This window comes from Papio anubis, chromosome 12 (genome assembly GCF_008728515.1).
Source record: "Papio anubis isolate 15944 chromosome 12, Panubis1.0, whole genome shotgun sequence".
Taxonomy (NCBI): domain Eukaryota; kingdom Metazoa; phylum Chordata; class Mammalia; order Primates; family Cercopithecidae; genus Papio; species Papio anubis.
Genome location: NC_044987.1, coordinates 22,129,808 through 22,141,849, shown reverse-complemented (window position 1 = coordinate 22,141,849; position 12,042 = coordinate 22,129,808). Strand labels below are relative to the sequence as shown.

General features: G+C 42.9%; 1 protein-coding gene across 4 annotated transcripts in view; it reads left to right on the top strand.

Annotated features, from left to right (window-relative positions):
- The window catches only part of PTS (6-pyruvoyltetrahydropterin synthase), a 114,047-nt gene that overhangs the window by 83,572 nt on the left and 18,433 nt on the right, over window positions 1-12,042 (top strand). For 2 of the 4 annotated variants that reach the window (XR_004177347.1, XM_031652960.1), the window contains one exon: window positions 3,043-3,385. Coding sequence is in view for 1 of the 4 variants with exons in the window: in XM_031652960.1 (XP_031508820.1) it covers window positions 3,043-3,132 (90 nt within the window). In the remaining 3 variants the exon portion in view is untranslated. Of the gene's footprint in view, window positions 1-3,042; window positions 3,386-8,881; window positions 11,631-12,042 lie in introns of those variants that run through there. The other 2 variants (XR_004177349.1, XR_004177348.1) reach the window with 2 other exon arrangements.

The following is a 12,042-nucleotide window of genomic DNA, read 5'->3' as shown; positions in this document are numbered from 1 at the left end:
GACCTTCTCCATTAGGGAAGCCATGTGGAAACAGCCAGAGAGAGAAAGAGAGTGCAACAAGATGGAAGTCACAGTCTTTTATTACCTAACCTTGGAGGTGATATTCCATCCTTTTCACCATATTCTAGTCACCAGGAACAATTGGCTGGGCCCCACTTACACTCTAGAGGAAGGGACCACACAAGTGTACACATGCCAGGAAGCAAGTGTCACTGGGAACTGTTTTGGAAGGTGCCTAGCATAGGCTCTGTATGCTTCAACCTCCATTTAGCCCATTAAGGTGTGATACATGGCCACCCCTAACCTCAGGGGGGCAGGGAAGTGCAACCCTACCATGTGCATGGAGGCGGAACTGGCGTATTTGTGGGCAGCTGTGATGCCACCATAAACGATCCTGTAACATGGAGACTCATTTACCATTGAGAGGGTCTGTGCAGGGTATTGTCAGGGAAAAGTTAGAAAGTCAAATTGGGGTTTATGAGATTAATTGGCTTGAAGGAAATAGGCAGTTGATGAATATTTTTGAGTGTGGGAGTAATTTTAACCATAATTCTTAAAATAATTATTAATTGGCTTTTTAAATGGAAAGGTAGAAATAGATGTGCAAGATAAAAATTCAGAGGGATGTATACTAAAAAGCAAGGTTCTTTTCCATCCCCAGCATCTAACTCTTGTTTCCTAGAATGGAACATTTTTTTCCTTCTCTTGTATATCTTGGAAACATTTAGGGATATCTAAACTATCTATGTACATATTCCTCCTCTCCTTGAAAATCAACTGGACATGTCTATTGTTTTGTATCTTACTTTTACACCTCACTGTATATCTTGGAGGTAGTTTCACAGCACCTATAGGTCTATCTAATTGAAGCTTTTAGACAGATTTAAACCAGTGGCCAGGTGGAATAGAGCAAAGAGAATGGAGGAAGCTAGACCAATTGAGAGACTCCTTCAACAATTCTGATTATTTTCATTCATTCATTCATCAAACATTCATTTAGGTGTGTGCTGGGCTCTGTGATATCAAGTCACATAAGAAATGATCCTTGTTTTCAAAGAGCTGAAGGGAGCTCAGACAAGTAAACACATAAATCATCATACAGTGTGCTCAAGTATTGTAACTGGAGTGAAGTGACAAGTGGGATGTCTCCATGAGATAAAAAACGTGAGTGTCTGGAATACTCTTTCTTTGGAGAAAAAATGGCAACGAGTATGGTTTGATAAAGGGTTGCTCTGGGCCCTCCTGAGGGGCAGAATTGACATATCTTTTATTTGTTTCGTATCTCTGCATCCTCTTTCCTCTTTCTCTTGCACACACTGACACGATGTCTGATGCAGGCCAGTGCTGCCCGACAGGCTGAGGAAAAGACTAGGGAGAGCCTCACGATGGAACCAGTGGTTTCTCTGTCATTTCTCAACCTTTGTAGATAGAATCTCCACTCCCTGCCTGGCTGTAGTACAAACAGTGAGCAAATTCTTGATTATGAAGGAAGATGAGCCTCTGATTCATTTTTGATGTTCAATGTTATGAGGCAAGCTTCCTGGCCATCTGTTCAAAGGAGGAACGTGGTACATATTTTGATTATTTTATTTTTATCTTAATCAAGTGGCAACTTTCCATCTTGACGCATCTTAACCTGAGCAGTTGTGGCTGGGAGGCAATGGGCTTGAACAGACTGAGGAAGGAGGGGGAAAGCTATGCCACCTGGTGTAACGCTGGTGTTAGATGCAGGAGCAAAGGCCCCTCGGCACAGCCCTTTCACCTGCCTAATTAGTGAAGAAATTGCAGCCCTCCAATGGGCACTGAAATGCTCAGAGCATTAGCCTCCTGGGGCTCTTTACACAAATGAAGGCAGAAGACAGGAATGGTCAGGATCTGCTGGTTACAGCCTGGGGGCCAAGGGGAGCCGGGGCTGGGGACAAGAGGCATCTGGAACTGGAAAGTGGCAGCTTCTTGAAATGGTATAGGGAGGTAGCTGCAAAGCTTCCTCATTAGACAGAGCCCACGTCTTAGTCCATTTACCGACATTAAAGGATTGAAGTTTTTCCAGCCAATGGCATTTGATGGAAATGTGCAATTATGTTCCGGGAGCTGGCTCTAGGACCTCACGGAGCGAGTGAGATGGAGTAGAGAGTCATAATCTAGCCATTTGTCTTAGTTTGGGTTTCCCTGAAAACTAAGCCTGAAACAAGGATTCGGGAGCAGTGAGTTTATGTGTGGAGTGATCCAAGGCAAGGGAGTGAGGGAGCAGAATGAGCCAGGCAGGGAAGGAGGAAGAGTCAGTCTTGAGTTGGCTGCCATGGCGGTCAGCTGGGCCCAGTCCTGGTGAGCATCTGTCAGGAATGTCTCCTTGGACGCTTCACTCCGGAGGGGAGGTGGGTGCATTTATTCTCTGATTTCCAAACCCATTGGTTGAGGTTGCCTTCTGGGGTTGCCTTCGGACTGCCCTGCACACTAAGACCCTGAAATTTCGGATAAAAAGCCCTGAGGGTAACAAATAGACCAGCAGGATGCTGGAGGTGGTCCCCTGCACCATTCATGGGGACTGGCTGTCACAGCTGCAGCGGAAATCCTGGTGGGCTAAGGGGAAGTGATGTGGGGGCGCGAAACACATCCTAGTCACTCCTGGAGCCAGGAAGTGGGGAGGAGAGGGTTACCGCATGGTTATCGAGAGTGACAGTGCGTGAGTTTGGTTGGGATAGGGGGCACCAATCCCAGTCCCCAAACTCAGATGGGTAAGAAATCTCCAATTCTGTCCTCGCCCATAAGTAAACCTAATTTTGACTCCATGTTCCCATCATACTGTGCTAGTCAGAAATTTAATCTCGTTTGAGACTCTCCTCCCTGTGTGCCAACTTTCTTCCCAGCTCCATAGTTGGTTCCAGGTTTCTGTGAGCCACTGGAAGACTCCGGGCAGATATTTATAGAGAACACACTGTTATGCTTACATAGTGCATGATTTTTTGTGTGTATGTGGTGGTAATTCTTCTAGGTAACTAGTCAGGTCGAACAAACTGAGTATTTTCTTTTTCTCTTTTGCAGGTGTCTTTATTTTGCACACTTTGGGGGTCTTCTATGAATCACTGTGCACAGAGAATGTCCCTTTGTAAGAAGATGGAATGGTTTTTGTGACTGGTTACTGTCCCACTGTCCTTCTACCAGTGATCTGGTCCCCTATGATCTGGGAGCTCATCCTTGTAGCCATCTCTAAGTGACATAGTGGCCTCAGTGTGTGAATACTGATATGTAGATACTGGGAGTGCCTGCAAGAATTTGCTGTACGTTCCTTGTTAGTTTCATATAAACAAAAGTATGGGTCTGTTTATTTTTTGGATGCTCAGAAAGACCTTTTAAAATTTAATTAAAATTATTCTGTAAACTTGAATTTGTTTGATGTCTAGTTCTGTAAGTTTTAACACATATGTACCTTTGTGGAACCACATCAACACAATCAGGATGCAGAGCTATTTCATGACTCCCAAAAAAACTCCCTTATGCTCCCACCCCACCTATAGCCCCTGGAAACCACTAATCTGTTCTCCATCACCATAATTTTGCCTTTTCAAGAATAAAATCTAAATCTTTGTATTTCAAATGTTGGCATAAAATCCAATAGTTAAAGTAGTTCTAGTCTTATATTCACACACACACACACAAACACACACACACACACGTTCTTATCTTCTGGTTTGTTGCAGCAAGGATTAGACAGCACTCGCATAGTCACGTGGGTTAACATGGCCCATGAAGACGCCATCGGAAGGACACCCTTGGAGAAGGCGACCCATTTTGCCAATCTCCATCAACCTTATTGTATTTCAGAGCAAATAACTTCACCTTCTTTCTCTTAGACTTATTCTTCTTGGGAGCGTGATAAGATGACTTCTTAGCACCATGAAGCCTCAACAGCAAAAGAGGCCTTTTTTTGAATTTTATAATCAGACATTGGTACATCCATCTTCCAGTTGCCAGCAAAATCAACCCCTGTTGATTGGAGGAATCTTAGCTTTCGCATTTTTTATTGTATCTGTGGGTTCAACCTTGAGAATAATAGTCTTTCTTGTTAGGGCTTTCATGAAAGTCCTAACAAGATGCCCAAACTGCATCTTGGCAGTGTGGGTCTACAGATCTGAAAGGAAGATTCAGTTCTGATGAAATTTACTCAAATTTATCTGAAGCTGAATTGAAGCTGGGTTATTGCAGGAAAAGGGAATAAGAGGTCTAGTATCACAACTAGGGTTCTTACTTAAAGACTCGGAGGAAACAATCATCCCTGTAATGAGACCACCCTGACTTAGTCACCTGGACTATGAGAGGAATCAGTTGAAGCTGTTCTGAATGAAGCAGAGACTCTAAGAGAACCTCCTTCTCACCCAGTGCCCACAGATTCTGCAGCCTGGCCAGTGCTCACAGGGGCAAGCTGGAGAAAAATGGAACAGAGGACACCTCCCCCAAAATGAGACTTTTCTACAGAAAGAGGAGGAGGCACATGCCCCCTCTCTGAAGTGATCCATGGTAACCTTATTCCCAGATGCGCGCACACACACACACACACAGCCCTGATAAAGCCCTTGGACTCTTTCAGGCAAAAGACTTAGAAAATTTTCTGTTAGCCATGTTTAAGCTTGACTATTAGTGACAGAAAAATCCAGCACTGCAGTGGCCTAAACTAAATTGAAGTTTATTTATCCCATAGACATAGGCTGTCCTAAATTGGTTTGTCAGTTCTACAGTGATCAGGAAGCCAGACTCCATGTCTCTTGTTGCTCTACATCTTCAACATGAAGATTCTGCCTTTTGGTCCAAAAAGCAGCCATTATGCTCACATTCTAGTCAGTAGAAAAAAGGAGGAGGAGGAGTTGGGATCTCTCTCTTTAAGAGCTCTGCCCAGAAATCACATGTTCCAATTACACTTACCATACCCTCTTGATTTGTCTTTTGACTTAGTCAATTGACCACACCTAGTAGCCAGGGAGGCTGGGACATATGGTCCTTATTCCACACAGCTATTTGCCCAGCCAGTGATCAGAGAATACACATTAGCATAAGAGGAGAATGTGGCAGTCTCTGCCACACCCTGCAAAACTAACCACAAAATTTCCAGCAGAGAAGAGTTATGAAAATAAAATATCCAGCTGTGAGTGTGAACAGAAAGAGCTTGAACCCTTGAAGTTCACCTGCTTCGTGCATTTTCTCACTTATTTGACCTTACCCCACCTGAGGGCACACAACTTCACCTTTGAAATTTAGACCCAGGGGGTGCGACACCTCCTTTCCTTCTTTGTCTCTAGCATGAATTGGCTCTCCAAGCATTTTCCAAGAACTTTATTAAATATAGTACTCAGGCATAAAAAGAAGAAAATAAGGAAAATGCCAGAGGCTCAGAAACTTACAATTTATATGATTGGATCTTAAGGTAACTGCTTTCTATTTCCAAAAGGCAGGCACAAATATGCAAAAATCATGATAGAGGCTTTGTTCCTCTTAGCTGCTCTCAGGTCTCAGGTAGAGGGGAGCAGCTTTACTCTTTTCTGGAACAAGGCACATGACCTTTTTCAAACTCTGCCATCCCCCTGTGCTCCACCATTTCCATCTGTCTTTGTGCTCAGGGGCAGGCTTGGTGAGCCTTCAGTTCTGGTGACTAGCGTTAAACACTTCCTGTCTGTGCAGGGGGTGATCTTGTCCCTTCATGTCCACAGGGCAACTGGGCTTTTGCGTCACACTAAATAGTGTATCTTAGAGATCTTTTCATCTCAGCCCCTAAAGATCAAATTCATCCTCTTTGATGGTTGCATAGATATTGCATTGTGTGTATAACTTCAGTTTATTTAACCAGACTCCTATTGCCGAATGCTTTAATGTTCCCATAGTAGAATTACATCTTTACTGATTGACTTTTGAACGGGGGAACAGCCGGTGTTTAAAGGGGGATGTAATGGAAAGAGCAGGTCTTATACAACTTCTCCCATGTCGCAATATTTTGAAGGGTGGCTTCATCTAAGAATCTTGAATGAAAATAATTCAGTAAATTACGGGCGAGAAATGAATTCTTCTAAATCTGCTGGAGGCTAGAAACAGATTCATTGGTGTCCTTGGGATCAGAGAACAGTATAGAGTCAATAACTTGAAAACTGGGTTCATTGAAATAACAGGGGCTGGTCCACAAACTATTAAAGTTCATACCTTAAATCAACACCTTGGCCTCTAACACTCAGCTGCTTGATGCAAAAAGCAGAGGTGGACAACAGCAAAAATTCACACTTCAGAAACCAACAATGCCGAGAGAGCAAATGGCCATTTAGTTTCTCCACCAAAGTTCCCTAATCCAGTTTGATTGTTCTTGAATAGCATTGACTTAACAGTTTGTAAAGTAAATACCCTTCCAGGTTTTTGGGAACCCTTGCCTCTCAATTATGTTTGACTTTGTTTTCCTCCCAATTGGTGGCCTCCTCCTGCCTCACTGAGAATTCAGCTATTCTATTCTTTTACTGTCAAAATTTGCTCTCAAAAAGATGCAAAAACTCATTCACGTTATAATTTAAGTTGATATCTAAGTGATATCAGGTAGGAAGGGAAACTGGCATATATACACATATACTATATGTATATGTGTGTGTGTGTATGTGTGTGTGCGTGTGTATGTGTGTATGTGTATGTGTGTGTGTATATATATATGTATATTTTTTTTTAGCAGCATCTCACTCTGTCACCCAGGCTGGAATACACTGCTGCGATCTTGGCTTACTGCAACTTCTGCCTCCTAGGCTCAAGTCATCCTCCCGCTTCAGCCGCCTGAGTAGCTGGGACTACAGGCATGCACCACCATGCCTGGCTAATTTTTTAAAAATTTTTTGTTTTTTTTTTGGTAGAGATGGGGTTTTGCCATGTTGCCCAGGCTGGTCTTGAACTTCTGGGCTCAAGTGATCCTCCTGCTTCGGCCTCCTAAAGTGCTTGGATTACAGGAATGAGCCACCACGCCCGGCCTGTATATATATTTTAATTTAGATTTTTATTATAGGAATTTTAAATATACACAAAAATAGAGAGAAAATATAATGAACCCATACATACCCACTGGCTTCAACATTTATCAACAGTCTATCATTTTTGCTTCCATTCTTCACTTATCTCCCCCTATACTTTTTTTTCTGTATTATTTTAAACGATTTCTTACAAATACGGGAAGGTATATTTGATGGGAATAAATGGAAAACTTAGTAGGGCAGTGGCTGGAAGGGGGTGCAAAGCTGCAGGAAATATTCCCGGATTGGGTTGCGACGCCTGCCACGAACGTAGAGGAGGAGGCAGGGGCAAGCGCCACGCACCTCCCACGTACCACCTGCTTTCAGTCGAAGGAATTAAACTCTTACTCTAATATTTTAGGCATTTACAGCTGGCAGGGGAGAATGTTTTGGAGGAAAGAGGGCTTTTCATGCTCTGATCACTCCTGGGAGGCAGTTGCCTCTTCCTCTACCATCCGCTTTGTATCACTTTTCCAACTACTTGATATGGTTTGAACAGAGTGGCTGTGAGTGGCAGCAGCACACACGGCTTGCCGTGGTGAGTCTCTGTGGAAGGGAACAAAGCCAGGCAAGGCTCCAGGTGACAGCCTGCCTGTCACTGCATAAGAGGAGGGAAAAGCAGAGCTTGCCATTTGGAGGGATCGTGGGCTTCCAGCCTCCTACAGGAGGGTCAGCAGCTGTCAGTGGTATCCAAACTGCACTTTCTGCACAAAATGAAGATGTCACAGGAACAGAAGGAAATGCCAGTCAGTTGTCCTTTGATTTGCTAGTTTACTCCAGCAGCAGTATCAGTTTTGTCCCCAAAACTCTTTTTCTGGCAAAGCCCATAGGCCCCAAGAACAGCTTTTATTCTGCGTGTGCTGGAAGCCAGGAGGAAGCTTTCTGTGTGTGTGTGCGTAGAGGTGTGATGTGGGTGGGGAGGGGTGCAGGGGGAGGTTCGAGGGCTTGTAGGGCTGGGCACAGTGGTGTCTTTGGAAACGGCTGCCATACACCCCTCACGTGTTAGGCTGTGTGTTCGAGAAGTGTCTGCAGGATTAGTTGGCTATTTGAGGAACAGGTGTTCTTGGGGTGGATTTGCTGGCATCAGTTAGATGGCAGGATGGTTCCGATTCACTGTTGAACCTGACGGGATGGCAGGAGCCCAGAGGGGCCTCAGGAGGGCTCCCAGGCTGTGCAGATACGTTCATCACGTCCTAGCGGCATTCATGTGCCGCCCACACAATGTGAAAGGCCTTTAGGAGAGAGAAACTGTTCAGTGAGGTCTGCTGTTGGCCACATGGGCCTTGCTTGAGTCTGGTGAGCTTTTTTTAGTGCTAGGGAATTCGTGAAGACTATTATCTCTGGCTTGACCTAAACAGAGGCCACAAGCCCTCTGCTTCAGCATTTTCTAAAGTGTATTCTGCTAAGTACTAATTCAGTGGAATTAGGGTGGGTAGGAGATGTTTGTGTGGGACAGCACTCCACCCATTCTGTGGATGGAGAGTGGGTGGAAGAGTTCCATGGTGAAGTCAATTGGGAAATTGTGGGCTGAACAGGCCTGTTTGCGGCAGGACTTCTCAGGACCTTTATTACACCAGGGCGCATTGTGACTTTCTAAGAGAGGGCTATCATAGGCTGCACTTCTACTGTTTGTTTAGCTGTAGAGCCCTTGCTACAAGCGTTTCACCAAACATACTTTGGGAAATAGAGTCTTACTTGAATGAAGATTCATCCTGCTGATTTTTCTAAGTCATCAACACCAAAAGACTCAAAATCTATACTTCTCTCAACTAAACTAGAAATAGTTTGATATTTATATTGTTATAAGCTCTTACCCAAAGAGTGTTGAAACTTGAATTGATTTTGTATTTCCTTTCTAGATTATTAAAAACTCCAATTTGTGTCTCTGTAACTCAACGTGGGAACCTGGAACCATGTTTACTCTTCTGATGACCCTGAAAGGTAGGCATCTGCAATTTACAGATGGGGACATAAAAGCTCCAAGAGGTTTAGTCATTGGCTCAGGATCTTGCAGCTGGTAACAGAGATGCGGACGTGGGTTTGTCTAGCTTTTCTCTCAGCAGGTGAAGGAAGGGCAGGTTTTCCTTGCTTGGTGGCTATCTTGCCCATAAGAATATAAACACTTTCCATGAGGGCAGTGACTTTGTTTCGTTCACTTCTGTATCTCCAGTGCCCAGCACACAGTAGGTTCTCTGAACGTGTTTATTCCAGGAAGGAATTACTGTCTTCTCATCTATGCAATAAATATGCATTAAATGTCTCTTCTACATCCCCAAGAATGTGGGTCTGAGAAAGTGCAGCTGAAAACACAAACTTGGTGAGGCCATGTCAAACAATAAAGCCAAGCTGTTTTGGGGCACAGAGAAAAAAGAGTTCACTTTGTGGGAGTTCTGAAGTGCTGTCTCTGAATCCTGACTTCTTTTAAAGTTAAGAGAAAGAAGAAAAGAATATTAAGTACACGTGCCTGGGGAAAAATCATTAAAATAGTACAGAAAGGTATGAAATAAAACATAAGTCTTTCTCTTCACCTCCATTGCTAGTCCAAATTCTTCACTCGACTTTCTTGTGGGGAGGAAGCGTTGGTGGTGGTTTTATCCATAACTCAAATAATATGCTTACATTCGCATTTCTTGATTTATCAATATGAAGCAGTAGCTATTGACTCCTCTCTGTGATAGATGAGGCCTGTATCTCCCCAACTTCTGCCTGCCCATTTTTGTTATATTTTTATTCTTGTATATATTTTCTCTATAATTTAAAATAATGTGCCTAAACCATCATTCTTTGATGCATTAACTTAGTATGTCTTGTTTCTCTATCATGTAATGTAAGGAAATTAACTCCATGTTGCCACCTTTCTCTTCCCCCCCAGTATTGGTCAGCGCTAACTTTACTTTTATGTTGTCAAAGTGTAGAACGTTTACACTTCATATCGTACCCACAACTAGTCCCTTTCATGCTTTGTTTATATGCAAGTTGATGCTGAAAATTGAAAATCAATACATGGCTTTAACAATACTGTGATTTTGTAAAGATTATTCGCTGCAGAACCAGAACAGTGTTTGGCTTTATGGAGGAGATGTAATCCTATGTTCTGATGTAATCTTTGCTCTCCAAAGGAGGTTGTTCCAAGCATCAAAGGTAAACAGAATCTTGCTGTATGCTAACAATTCTTCAATATAAGAACTCATTTTCAATCTGGAACATGAGTCTCATTCTGGAATTTATAATTGTGTGTGTCTGTTTTCTGGTTGACATGCCTTCACCATGTTACTAAGAATTTCCAACTTCTTAATCATTCTATTTGGAAAGTGGCCAATTTGAAACAGACTTTCTAGCTGTGTCATCCTGAACTTTTTTGATGCACTCTTTAGTTCCACCATTTGATAGGTCCCACATCTTTCTTTCTTTGGTTTGAGGGACTGAATAAATAAATGGATAATAGCCAAACCATATTAAGAAACAAAACACTGACTCACAAACTGCAGCAACTATCCCAGGAAACCAATCCATTATCTACAGTAACCAGCCCAAGAAGCCAGCTTATTATCGATAAGTCAGATGTATAGTAAGTCAGACCACTGTCTCCGGCACTCAGCCCAAGAAGCCTAACAATAACCTCAGAAGCAATGGGTCTCCAACAGTCAGGACTTGATTAATATCTGACAGCATCCCTAGTCTTTGTCTCTGCTTCCAATTTGGGATCAACCAGAGAAAGCCAGATACGCACCTGTAATCAATCCTGTGGGATGCTGAGCTTCTCGTTAGTCCACCTGCGACCTCCCCATGCCGACAGCCTCCAATCAGGGCATGCCCGAAACCTTTCCTTTTTTCTACTATAGAGCTTTCCCATTTCTCTGCTTGTTTTTGAGTCTCGCCAAAATGCAATGGATGGCAGCTGACTCTTTTGCTCGAGCAAGCTCTGAATAAATAGCCTTTGCTTGTTCTCATTTGGTTGGTGCTTGTTTATTTGCACAGCTTCTTTTTTGTTTGTTTGCTTTTCTGGAGCATATCCTCAGGCAACTTTTTTTTTTTTCAGGTAAAATTTCTGGATCTTGGCAGGTCTGAAAATATCTTTATTTTTGTCCTGTTCCTTGGGTGGCTTCTGGGTTCAAAATAACTTAACCCAAAATTTTGTAGGAATTGCTTCACTGTCTCCTAGCATCCAGAATTGTTGAGAAGATGATCAATCTTTTGTAGGTTAAACTGCTTCCTCCAGTGGTTTTAGAAACTTTCCCTTTTCCATGTAGTGAAACCACATGAGGATATTTATGTCTAAGTAGGAGTCTTTTGAGAATCATCTTGCTTAGTACTTGGTGGGCCTTTTGGCATAGAGACTTGAAATATTTATTTGATTCTTTTCTCCCTTCCCTTCTCTTGGTTCTTTCTCTCTGTTTCAACTTCTATGAGATAGATATAGGCTCTAATTAATCTTCTATGTCTCTAATTTTTTCCTTCATATAATTTTTGTCTTTTTACTTTCCATGTTAGAATATTTTCTTGTAGTTCTTCTTCAATAGTTATATATCACTATTCAGGTTCAAGACCAGCCTGGTCAACATAGTAAAATCCCGTCTCTAATAAAAATACAAAAATTAGCCAGGTGTGGTGGCGTGTGCTTGTACTCCTAGCTACTTGGGAGGCTGAGGCAGGAGAATTGCTTGAACCCAGGACGTGGAGGTTACAGTGAGCCGAGATCGCAGCCCTGCACTCTGGCCTGGGCGAGAGAGTGAGACTCTGTCTCAAAAAAATTTAAAAAATAAAAAATAAAATTGTCATTTTGGTGGATTTTGGGAGTGGTCTGCTTTGTTTACTCACCTTTCAATGGACTCAAGTGTATTTTTTGGTCAGACTCAGAGTGGAAATAGAACAAAGATTCTCTGATCGAAGGCAAATCAATTCATCGTATATTTTATTGCCAACACCCCAAAGCAGCCTGCAAGCCACAAATAGAGAACACAGGGCAAAGCGGCAGTGACAAGCAGGGCTGGAGGCCCTTTTGTCCTTTACTGTGTCCAAG